The sequence below is a fragment of the Eschrichtius robustus genome, chromosome 12, assembly GCF_028021215.1.
Source record: "Eschrichtius robustus isolate mEscRob2 chromosome 12, mEscRob2.pri, whole genome shotgun sequence".
Lineage (NCBI taxonomy): Eukaryota > Metazoa > Chordata > Mammalia > Artiodactyla > Eschrichtiidae > Eschrichtius > Eschrichtius robustus.
This window is the reverse complement of record NC_090835.1, coordinates 31,171,335-31,183,876: the sequence shown is the minus strand read 5'-3', so window position 1 is coordinate 31,183,876 and position 12,542 is coordinate 31,171,335. Positions and strand designations below refer to the sequence as shown.

General features: G+C 43.1%; 1 protein-coding gene across 4 annotated transcripts in view; it reads left to right on the top strand.

The window, feature by feature from the left end:
- Positions 1-12,542, top strand: part of KCTD6 (potassium channel tetramerization domain containing 6) — a 58,313-nt gene extending 45,771 nt beyond the window's left edge. The window contains exons 3-5 of one of the 4 annotated variants that reach the window (XM_068557549.1): positions 1,253-1,345; positions 9,886-9,955; positions 11,211-12,542. In XM_068557549.1, the coding sequence (XP_068413650.1) occupies positions 1,335-1,345; positions 9,886-9,955; positions 11,211-11,897 (768 nt within the window). In that variant the 5' untranslated portion in view covers positions 1,253-1,334 and the 3' untranslated portion in view covers positions 11,898-12,542. Of the gene's footprint in view, positions 1-1,245; positions 1,346-2,279; positions 2,447-7,270; positions 7,375-9,885; positions 9,956-11,210 lie in introns of those variants that run through there. The other 3 variants (XM_068557548.1, XM_068557551.1, XM_068557550.1) reach the window with 3 other exon arrangements.

Genomic DNA, 12,542 nt, shown 5'->3' with positions numbered 1-12,542 from the left:
AAGGCAGATTCTTAACCACTGGATCACCAGGGAAGTCCCCCCTTAACTTATTTTATGAGGCTCATGTAACTTTGATAGCAAAATCAGACAAAGAGAGAATAAGACAGGAAAATAGTAGGCATATCTCATTCATAGATATGGACACAAAAACTCTAAATTATTAGCAAATGAAATCCAGCACTATTTTGGAAAAAAAAGCACATCATCAAGGAATGCATGGATGGGTTATAGTAAAATCCATGGTTGTAATTAATTACATTAGGGGGGAAAATCTCACATTTGATAAAATTCAACACCCATTCATAATAAAGCAGAATGGTACATCCTTACTTTGATAAAGGGTATCTACCAAAAATCTACAACAAACACCATATTTAAGGGTGCCATATTAGAAGCAGTCAAGAACAAGATAAAAATGTCACTATCATCATTGTTACTCAACATTGTGCTGGAGATTTTAGTCAGTGCAGTAAAATGAGGAAAAGGAAATAAAGACTGGACAGGAAGATACCAAATGTTATTACTTACAGACTCTATAACTACTTACATAGAAAATTCAAGAAAGCCTGTAAACTTCCTAGAACTAAATTAGAACTAAAAAAGAGTTTGCTGGATATAAGATTATTATATAATATGAACTACATTTCAATAACCATCAATAGGTTATAAAATACAAATTTGAAAATATAATTTACAATAGTATTAAAAACTTTGAGATGTGTAGGAATTGTTCTGAGAAAACCACTGACAAAATTAATTCCTCTCAGTTTTTAGTTGAGGAAATAGAAGCCCCGAGAGGAGAAATGACTCCTCCAAGGACACCAGTAAGCCAGGGGCAATTTTGGATTTTCAGTGGCACCAAATCCTGGAGATCTGTGTTGGGTACTTTCAGCATTACCTTTCTTCCGTAAAAAATAAAACTCGTATTTTTCTGATTATAAATTCAGCATCCGTGCATTCTAGAAAATATAGAAAATTCAGAAGAACATTTGGAAGTAGTAAGTCACTAATATTCCCATCATACTGCCTAGAACTAGGATCAGTGATTTCGTGTATTTCCTTCAAAATTTTTGCCTGTGTATAGTTATTTTTAAAAATAAAGTTAGGATTATACCATGTATACCATTTTGTGCACTGCTTATTTTCACACACATTTCCCTGTATCCTCACCTAGTCTTTTTGAGTATGATAATGTAGCACTCAGTTATGTTGATGAAGCATATGTCATTTATTTAACGTATTGAGTTTTCAGAGAAAAACCAAGTATCAGATATGACTGTGATGATCCTGCAGATAAAAGTTAAACCCCAGCGGCAGCTCACGCAATCGCAGCCATGAAGCACAGGTGAGTTTCCAAGGCAAGTGGTTATCCTGCTGAAGGGGAAATGGCAAATACCAACATCACATACCTGGTCCCACCTGGAAAGGGTTGGAGATCTGGTTAGCAGGAAGTGAATGGGATTTGGAAACAGTCTATGCTTGGAGACCAATTAGCTCTGAGACTTTAGGTAATTCCCCACTCTTTGCAGCCTTGGCTTCCTTCGTGGCGGTAGCGGCGCCAGCTTCATCTAGGGCCGGCTCCTTCAGGCCTCAGAGCCTTTGCACTAGTTGTTTCCTCTGCTGAAGTCACTCTGCCCTTCTCCCCACCTGGCTGCCTTTCACTACTCCCCGACAAGGCTGGAGAGGTGACCTTACTACCTATCCCACAGAGGACAGGGCCGGGAGGTGCTCTGGCCACAGTCCCGGAGTCCAGATCTTCCATAGCCACTGTATCTGAAGCAGAGGTCCCCTCCCCTTATTCTCCATCTGATTCATGTACCTCCCAACATTTATAATCATAACGTCATTATTTTGGCTACTGGCTGTTTCCTTGGGTCTTTTCTGTTTTCTCCTCTCATTAGGACGCCCCTCCCTCTTGGTGACCGCTTTACTCTCCAGGCCTGGAACATGGGAGTTCTCGGGGCCCCATGAGAGTTCGTGAAATGACAAGAGAAACAACTGTGGGGACCCTAGGCCTGAGAACTTAGCGAAAACTGCCGGGGTCTGGGCTGATCCCAATCTGCAGGCGGAGGCGGGACGTCGGGCGGATTCTGGGCGGAGCCTCAGGGGCTCGATTGGGGCGTCGGGGCGGGGCTTCGGGGCTGCTGCGGAGCCGGTCTGACCTAGGCGCCCAGGCTACGCTTGATTGAGTTGCTCTGGCCGCTTGGCCCTCTGGCCACCATCCCACGCCGCCGTTAGGGGGCGTCTGCGCTCGTGGCGCCGCGTCTCGGCTGGGAAGGCGCCGCCCGCGCCGGGCGGCAGGAGCCGCAACTCCGGGCGGGGGCTCAGTCGTCCCTTCTGCCGCCGCCGCCACTGTCGCCGCCGGGCGCGGGCTCACTCGTCCACGCGCTCTTGTTCTCCGGCCGCCGGCGTCTCCCGGCCCGGCCACCACCGCTGCCGCAGCGCAGTGAGTAGTAGGGGCGGGCCCACGGCGTGGGGGCCCGGCTCGGGAGGGCCGGGCACTAGCAGAAGCCCGCGCGGAGCGGCCCGGGGAGCGGGGTTGAGGAGAATCCGGGCGGCGGCGGGGCCGCACTGAAGGGACCGTGGGGAGCCCGGGCGGCGCGCTCCGGGGCTGGCACAAGCCCGCGGCGGGCTGGCTGCGGCCGGGGGCCGGTCTTGGGCGGAGGTTCCGGGCCCCGCCCGGGCCGGGGGGGGGGACGTGCGGGTTCGGCGGACCCGGGTTCCAGGCTCGGGTGCGTGCCCCCTTCCAGGCCCCGAGAGTGTCCCGTCCCACGCCGGGGCCGGATCGGGGCGGGGGACTCCGCCTGCGGGCAACAGCAAAGCCCGGCCCGGACGGGAGCACCTCGAGGTTTGCTCGAAAATGATTGTTTGGGGTGGTGCTTATTGGCCACCGTTTGCCTTAATTTAAAGCCTACGCCTTAGGGGATTTTCCGCCCCAAAGAGACTGACTCTAGCTGAGTTCTTTATGCTCAGATTTGTGTGTGTCAGGGCATTTTTAATGCTGGATGTCAGAGGTGATAAATGGCCGTGGAAAGGGGGAGCCCCTGAAGCACCTGCCGGGCTGTCAGTGGTGGAGGCTGTGTCTGGGGGGTGGGACTCGAGAAATGAAACAGAGATCCTGTTTGGATATTCTGCTGAAGTTATGTTTCTGCAAGTATACCAGTTCTAGGACAAGTTGATAATTCCAGTTTTAGGGCTTTGTGATAGAAGAGGTTTGAGTGGTCAAGAGACCCGAGGTGACCTGGTTTGGCTAAGAATGTTTGGGGTAGCCTAAGTGTCCCTTACTCTTTCCCCTTGGCATGTTCATTTTCTTGCCGTCACAAATACCTAGGTACATGAATGATCCCAAGATAGGAAAGAAGGGAGGGGCCAGCATTTAACACAAGACTGAGCCCAAGATTGAGATGTTTTCAAATGAACAGATGTGTAGCTAGGAAAAGGAAAACCTTTTTACCTACATGGTTGGCAGGTTGAGAGAACTTGCCCTTTGGCTGAGAACTATCAGGCCATACTAATACTTCATTTTGTATAACACCGTAGATATTAAGGATTGAGTGGTCAGGGACCTCCATAGATGCCATTTCTAAGGTTTGTGTGATTTGAATTTTCATAAATCATATTTTAAAGCATTACTGCATAAAGGAATTCTAGGGTTCTATGAATCCCTCAGTGTGTCTTGGATTTTGATATTTGGAGTCTGTTTAAAATGGAATACACATATTTATTTGGATTGGTTTTACCTTGGAGATAATCCTGAGTCATGCTTTAGGGAAGTTGCTTCTGTGATGAAGAGCTCAGATGTCTGGTGGTCTCTGTGGAAGCCAGATGCTTCCCTTTACCTGTAGTTCTCCCTTCTGGAGCTCGGGGGAAAGGAGGATGGTGTCGGGGAGACTGGAAGCAGATTAAGAGGCCTTCTCTTCCATGTATGCCCTGTCTCCATGCCCGTGCTCTAAATTACTTGTGTTCACACTCTCAAGTTTCTCAATTTACCACAGAAATTTTATTTATGGTACTGCCACTAGTATTTTCACATTTGTTTGATACTTGTCAGTTTACCAGTGTGTGTTTTTTTAAAATATATTTATTTATTTATTTCGGCTGCGTTGGGTCTTCACTGCTGTGCGCAGGCTTTCTCTAGTCGCGGCGAGCGGGGGCTACTCTTTTTTTTTTTTTTTAATTTATTTAATTAATTTATTTATTTATTTTTGACTGTGTTGGGTCTTCGTTTCTGTGCGAGGGCTTTCTCCAGTTGCGGCGAGCGGGGGCCACTCTTCATCGCGGTGCGCGGGCCTCTCACTGTCGCGGCCTCTCTTGTTGCGGAGCACAGGCTCCAGACGCGCAGGCTCAGCAGTTGTGGCTCACGGGCCCAGTTGCTCTGTGGCATGTAGGATCTTCCCAGACCAGGGCTCAAACCCGTGTCCCCTGCATTGGCAGGCAGACTCTCAACCACTGCACCACCAGGGAAGCCCTAGGGGCTACTCTTCCTTGTGGTGTGCGGGCTTCTCATTGCGGTGGCTTCTCTTGTTGCGGAGCACGGGCTCTAGGCGCACGGGCTTCAGTAGTTGTGGCACATGGGCTCAGTAGTTGTGGCTTACAGGCTCTAGAGCGCAGGCTCAGTAGTTGCGGCGCACGGGCTTAGTTCTCTGCGGCATGTGGGATCTTCCCGGACCAGTTCTCGAACCCGTGTCCCCTGCACTGGCAGGTGGATTCTTAACCACTGCGCCACCAGGGAAGTCCTACCAATGTTTTTTGATTCATGATCTCATTTTGTTTTCTGCAAGAAGCAGCTGGGCATAAAGAGTGATTTACTCAGAGTCTCATAATTAGTAATGGAGCCGACTTGGGATACACATCCTCACTGGTGACCAGTTCTCTTTCTTCTGCGCTGGCCTGCCTGTGACTTTAGAATTCTAGTCTGGATCTGTTACCCTGTAGGCCAGTTGTTGCCTTTGTGTTGTGCCCAAGTGGTATAATTACTTTTGGGAAGGTGCTGTTATTCCGTTTTATTTTACAGAAACTGGGGGTAAGAGGAATTTTATGGTTTTGTGACTGTTTGTGACAGCTCTTTAGTATTAAAGTCACTTTTCAACATAGAGCGCCTTTCTCCTAGACCACAAAAGGATTAGTTTTTGGACAAAACAATCCATTTCTGCAGTGGTTATGGTTGGGGTAACCTAACACCATAATCACATTCCCCTTGTGCGCCTGGCTACCTATGCCACCTTGTATGTGAATGTTAACCCAAAAGACTCCTTTAGATGTCGCTGAACTAGTTACTATAAAAAGTATTTCACTTTCAAACTCCCACATTTCAAGAACAGAGAAATTCAGCACAAAGGTAATTCTGAGGGTATGTATAGGTGGAATTTATTGAGTCTTCTTTTCTGAATGCCAGACACAAAGATTTCAGTAGGAAGGCGTTTTAAAAGGGCTACCTGGAAACTTTGGGAAGGCGGTAGTTATACATTTTTATTATTTATTCAAGTTTGGAGGTGTGTATTGCAGTGTATAGGTTATTATGTAGGAGCAGGACTTTTAGCCCGGAGAATTCTTAGTCTGTAGCAGAAATGATAAACCCAGAATATTTGTGTTAAATTAGTTCATCATAACCATGAAGCCTGTAATTGAGTTCTGCAGTGGTGAGGAGAATGACTTTCAGGTGTTCTTATGCTATTCTTTAAGTCATTAACTTGTTGAATTGTGCATTTTTCACATTTGCTACTGTGGAAAATTCTTAGCGATTTCTTTTAAGACTTTTATAAATTCTTGAGTGTGTGTGTGTGTTTTCCTTAATGTAATTATCTGCTAACATTACACTGTCAGAATTTGTACATTAGTCATAATTTTCAGTACTGCTTTACATTCTTTGGGAACGGTCAGCTGGTTGTTTCCACATGTATTTTATTTGCACCAAAGGTCAGCTCTTTTCAGGTGAGCTGATTTTACAGGGTCAGATGTCTTTCTTTGAACTTTACAATTGTTTGTGCTTGGCTGCATTCACTGTTGTTTAAAATGATTGTTAGTAAGGAAAGTCACTTTAAAGGAAAATTTTTTTCATTGTTACCTTCATAATCTCCATTCCTGGACAATTTTCTGAAATGTTGGATTTTTCTTTGTCTTCATCAAGTAAAACAGGCCCATTTGATGCCCATTTCAAGATCTTCCTTCAGCTGCCTGTCTTGTGGTCCTTTCATTTCTCATTAAGCCCTCCACTGGAGAGTGCCAGAAGGGAGAGAAGATGAAAAGCAAATGAATCATTTTCTAATTGTTAGCAGCTCTGGAAAATGACTTAGAAATTGAAGCTATTCCGGAAATTCTTTTGCATTATGTTTTATTTCATTCATCTGCATTGTCTCTGAGACGGTCCTAATAGTCATCAATTCAGAGGTCGATTATCCAGCTATTGGTTGACCAGGAATCTCTTTGCTTTTTTTTGGTTTACTTCTTGCTGTATCTGAGCATCTTCACAGAGGATGTTTAGAAGTAAGGTGCAGAGATAAAATTTAAACTAATCAATACTATTTTTTCCCCTTAGATCTCTTTAGTGAACGTTTTGATTTGGGGGGATAGTTTAGTAGTTGTTATTGGAAGTGACTAATAGTAACTTCATTTTATTTTGATGTATCTTACACACAAATGAAGGGAGGCTTTTGGGTACTTTTTAAGAAACATGGGCTTATATAGATTCCCATAATTGCTTTCCTGAATTATTAAGTTTGAGGTTTTATTACATCTTTGTACTGGAACAGAACCTTGGCTTTTGCTGTGGAACAGGTTCAGGGGCATCATCTAATTCTGTGTGTGTGTGTTTGCTCAAAAAGTTATCTTGTTTTGATTTAGCAGTAAAAAAGAAAAAAAAAGGATTAATAGTGGACAGTCCTTGCATAACAGCTGTAACTTTGATGATGTCTGTTTTTTTACTTGTCTTTGGTCTCCCATTTCTTACCATTCGGATATTCATGGAGTGGAGTTCTTTACTTCACTTAAGACAGAGGACAGGGCTTCCCTGGTGGCGCAGTGGTTAAGATTCTGCCTGCCAATGCAGGAGACATGGGTTCGAGCTGTGGTCTGGGAAGATCCCACATGCTGCGGAACAGTTAAGCCCGTGCACCACAACTACTGAGCCTGAGCTCTAGAGCCCGCAAGCCACAACTACTGAGCCTGCGCGCCTGGAGCCCGTGCTCCGCAACAGGAGAAGCCACTGCAATGAGAAGCCCGCGCACCACAACGAAGAGTAGCCCCCATTCACCGCAACTAGAGAGAAAGCCCACACACAGCAATGAAGACCCGATGCAGACAAAAATAAAATAAATAAAATAAATAAGTTAAAGAAAAAAAAGAAAAGACAGAGGATAGCAGCCTTCAATTACACTAGTGAGTAGGTTCTTGCTATTTTGCTTCAGGGGAATTTTTACAAACCCATTATGATTGCTCACTTTGAGTTACTGTTAAATTTGTAAATAAATCCCTACTAGGTGGATAGGGTTAATAGATGGCTGTAGGGGTGTTTTAAGTTAATCCTTTCGATTTCTCATTTCTTGGATTCTATTCTTTCAGTTTCTATCCGAGGAGGGATTTTATGGAAAGATCTGGACTAGGAGTCAGGACACCCAAGCTCTTGTTCAGTTGTTAGTTACTTTCTAGCTGTGGGGACTTGAGCAAGTCTCTTAATCTGCCAGTTCTCTCTTTTGCATCTCTAAAAGGGGGATAGTTATTCACGCTCTGCTACTGTATCGGGAATGTTGGGGGGACACTCCCCCGCCCCCGCCCCCGCCCATTACTTAAATTGTTTCTTTATTCTAGAATCCCTTTTCAGGTTGTCCTAATATGCCTGCAGAGCTCCACTGAGTAAGCTCTTCCCGGAAGTCCTCCATTTTCACATTTGGAATGGTTCTGCGTCTTCCTTGGCTCAGGTCTCTGCCAGGCCATCTATTATATAGTACTTTTTGTTTGTTTGTTTGTTTTCATTTTTGGCTGGGTTGGGTCTTCGTTGCTGCACGTGCGCTTTCTCTAGTTGAGGCAAGCAGGGGCTACTCTTCGTTGCGGTGCGCGAGCTTCTCATTGCGGTGGCTTCTCTTGTTGTGGAGCACAGGCTCTAGAGCACAGGCTCAGTAGTTGTGGCTCACGGGCCTAGCTGCTCCACGGCATGTGGGATCTTCCCCGACCAGGTCTCGAACCCGTGTCCCCTGCATTGGCAGGTGGATTCTTAAGCACTGCACCACCAGGGAAGCCCTTATATAGTACTTTTGAATTTTATTCTGTACTTCAGTTGCTGCATGTTGCCTTTCTTCATGGATTGAAAGCTCCACGAGGGCAAGGACCATACCTTTCCTCGCTCTACTCTCCAGTAAATGTTGGTTGACTGAATTATTTTTGAGGCTGTCAGTAACGAATACTTCAGGTGATGGGAAAATGCCAAAGATGGGCATCTTACCAGAACTTTTGGATGACTGGCCTTTTAAATCGCTCAGTTGCTGATCTACTGATCTGTCTGTTGGATCAGTAACTCAATCAGGTGCTCGTAATACAAATTGGTAAAACGTGTTTCTTGGTTCTGTTACTTCAAATACTGTTTATGAAGCAAGTCAGAGGAATGAAAGGTTGTCACAACAGCCCTGAATTTGACATTTGTTCCATTTCTCACCCTGTACCATGTGGAGACCTATCTATATCCAACTGCTGAGTGTGGAGAATAAAAACTGAACCCACGTTGTCTGGTCCACATTTTAGCTTGTTTGCTTTGAAGAATTTGCAAGGTAGAGAAATAGATGCTTCAGGCTCTGATTTCAGCCCCTGCTGTGCTATGCAAATGTTCTCTACATGCCTGAGTGACCTTTTGAGAAAGAGCCTTTGTGATCTTCTGTAGCCAGGGCCTGTTCTGGGAATTAGTGTGCCAGATTCCTCTAAAAGTGGGGAAAGTGAATCTGTGCAAAGACCACGTTAACAACAAACAAACAAACAAAACAGTGCTTTTCCTGGATAAATACCGATAACTCCATGTTTCTTACTGTCTCTTGCCAAAGCTTTTGAAATTTGCTCTGGAGTTTGCTTTGCCGGGTGATTTGGGGAATGATGTGTGTGAGGGAGAACTGACTAAAGCAATTCAGTAGCTGGGAAACTGTTAAAGTGCTTTTGAATTCTAGATAAAAGTAAATTCAAACTGGCATCATTAGTATCTAGGTGTGTATCAGTGTCTTCAGACTGGCTCTCCATAGGTGCCAGCTGACTGATTTCTAAGGTTCTTTTTGCCCCCCGTTGTGCTTTAACGGTTTGGCATTTAACTGTTTTCTATTTGTTTTGATTATTGTACAAAATGAAATGTATCGTTATTAAAAGTATAATTAGTTTTTCTATTTTACAAAAGAGCTGCCATTCTGACATATTTCTCCTGGAAAGAGATACTGGTGTCTTGGAGGTTTATGGTTTTTAATGCTTTTGCTAAGGTGTTTAGTTTATATAGCTGAAATGCTGATGAAAAAGTTTTCCCTTTCTCTCTTTCTCTTAACCTTTTTGATAAGGATCATCACAGGCTTGTACCAGGATAAGGTTGTAGAGGTAATCGTAGTGTTCTCCTGTAGGAATTCTAAAAATTGAATTCTCAGAGAAGGTAGGTAGAGTTTGAATGACTGGTTTACTCACTAGGCTCTACCTTCTTCTCTAAGTATAGGATAACTCTTTCTCTGTAAAGATTTGCCAGTCTCTTGGGGACCCATAGAAGGCCTTAGAGGAATCCTTTCCTCCCCAGATCTTTGCCTTGTAGCAGGTTTTAGTTGAGCCAAGATGAGTAGTTTTCTGGTGTTTGACCTGCTCTGTTGGGTGAGAAAGCTTTTCTATTCTGTTTTCATAGTTACATGCACTGTCACATGTCTTTTTCTCTTCCCCAAGTTTCCCTGGAACCTGGGCTCCCCGAGACGCAGCACTGGAGCAGATGGATAATGGAGACTGGGGCTATATGGTGAGAGGCTTTTGCAGATGCATTTTGAAGGCTGGCAAATTATTTTTGTGTGTCTTTCCCTGCCTCTTATGTATTCTTAGGTATAATACATCTCATAAGAATGAAAATTATCAATGGTGCAACCCCCCCCCCCCCAATTAGTTTAGATGTATTTTTTGGGTGTTTTAACTTTGTTTGGTGTTTTTAGGTAAGCAAGCTCAACATGGGCTCTCTATGTAACTTTTTATAATCATTTATTTTTTTGGTCTTTAAAATATGTTGCCCTTAAAACTCTTCCATCATAGAGTAGTGACTGTTAAATGTCTAGTAGGTAATGGGTAGAGAGGACATTTTCTTGTGGTTGGGGAGGTGTACGGTTGAGAAGGTGCCACTTCTCCCACTAGCACTTTTTTTCGCATGTGCATGTGTCTTCCTATTTTTCTTTTCCTTTGGTAAGAAATATTTTATTTGTATAGTACCTGTTTTTATCTGTCTTATTTTATTTCTTAAATATGATTTTAAAAACCAACGGTATGTATTATTTAGAGAAGCTTGCTTTTGAAAATTAAAGGCCAGATTGCAACATTAATATTACAAAAGTGAATATACTATCAGATTATGAAATTTGAAAGCTGCTATTATCCATTGGGTATATGAGATTGTGTTGACCAAACTGTGTATTTTAACTTAGTATTTGATACTGTTATTTCCATGAAAAAGTTAGGAAGATTAGTTCTACACAAATTTTTATTTTTAAAATAAATTTCATGGTTTTTCCCCCTCTTTTTGAGGGGGAAAAGACAAAAGAAATATTGAAAGTAGATGTTTTATGTTATCAAATCATTTTTTATTCTATTTTATGTTAAATTGAGTTAAGAAAAGTGAAAGTTTTTTTTTTTTTTTTTTAAATCTGAAAAAAACTTAAATGAGTATATTTTAGTTTGGCCTTTCTCGTCCCATAATATACTCTGACCTGAAACCTTCTCTCTAGATACTGGGCCTGAAATAAAGTGGCTTTGGAAGCCATGTCCTCCTTTTTTAGTGTAAGGCTTTGAAGAATTGGACGTATCCCTTTTCTCTTTTGAAAGCAAATGTTAGATCCCTTCATCCGGGTGGGTTTCTCACTGAAAGTAAAGCTATATTTTGCATCAGTGGATTGCTAGATGTGTTGTAGCCTGAATCTTTTGCTTTGCTTGTTACCACTGATTTTCTTAATTTGTCAAAGTTAGGATTTAAAAAAGTTTCAGATGACTGATCATTTTTTAAAAAATTTCAGATGACTGACCCAGTCACGTTAAATGTAGGTGGACACTTGTACACAACGTCTCTCACCACATTGACGCGTTACCCGGATTCCATGCTTGGAGCTATGTTTGGGGGGGACTTCCCCACAGCTCGAGACCCTCAAGGCAATTACTTCATTGATCGAGATGGACCTCTTTTCCGATATGTCCTCAACTTCTTGAGAACTTCAGAGTTGACCTTACCCCTGGATTTTAAGGAATTTGATCTGCTTCGGAAAGAAGCAGATTTTTATCAGATTGAGCCCTTGATTCAGTGTCTCAATGACCCCAAGCCTTTGTATCCTATGGATACTTTTGAAGAAGTTGTGGAGCTATCTAGTACTCGGAAGCTTTCTAAGTACTCCAATCCAGTAGCTGTCATCATAACCCAATTAACCATCACCACCAAGGTCCATTCCTTACTAGAAGGCATATCAAACTATTTTACAAAGTGGAATAAGCACATGATGGACACCAGAGATTGCCAGGTTTCCTTTACTTTTGGACCCTGTGATTATCACCAGGAAGTTTCCCTCCGAGTCCACCTGATGGAATACATTACAAAACAAGGTTTCACAATCCGAAACACCCGAGTGCATCACATGAGTGAGCGGGCCAACGAGAACACAGTGGAGCACAACTGGACCTTCTGCAGGCTGGCCCGGAAGACAGATGACTGACCTCCAGCACTGGGAGAAGTTCCTGGAAGTGGGCTCTCCAGGAGATCCAAGAGGCTGATTTTTTTTTTTTTAAATCACAGTGTGAGATTTTTTTTTTTTAAATATTTGTATTTATTTGAAGGCACTGGGGACCCGAAGGAAGTTTTGTGCTTTAGCAGGACTCCTCTGTGTTTTGCTCCCTTCACCCTGAGTATGCATGTGCCTGTTCAGAGCCTCCAGATACCTTTTTTATAAAAAGAAGTCTGAAAATCATGATGGTATATAATCTACCCTTAACAGAGCTTTTTTTATTACAGTGCTAAAATGATTTCTGATTAAATAGTCCCTAACTCAACTAGAAGGCTAAAAACGCAGGAATGAAAGAATAAACAGAGTACTCATGATGCCTTTGGGAAAAATCAAAACATCATGTAGGGTGACCTAGTTTTCAAACCAATAAGCAGTATTATAATATTAAAGGAAAACTGTTCCAATCATTTAAAAGTACTTGTTAAGTACTGCTTTTTACAGTTACGACAACTGTTTCTTTCTATGCATATAAATCAAGCAACCAAATATCTGTAGCCATGGAAATGTCTGACTAGAAATATTTATATTGGCTTCTGAATACAAAATGTCCCTGTGATAGAAATCTTACTTCTTATG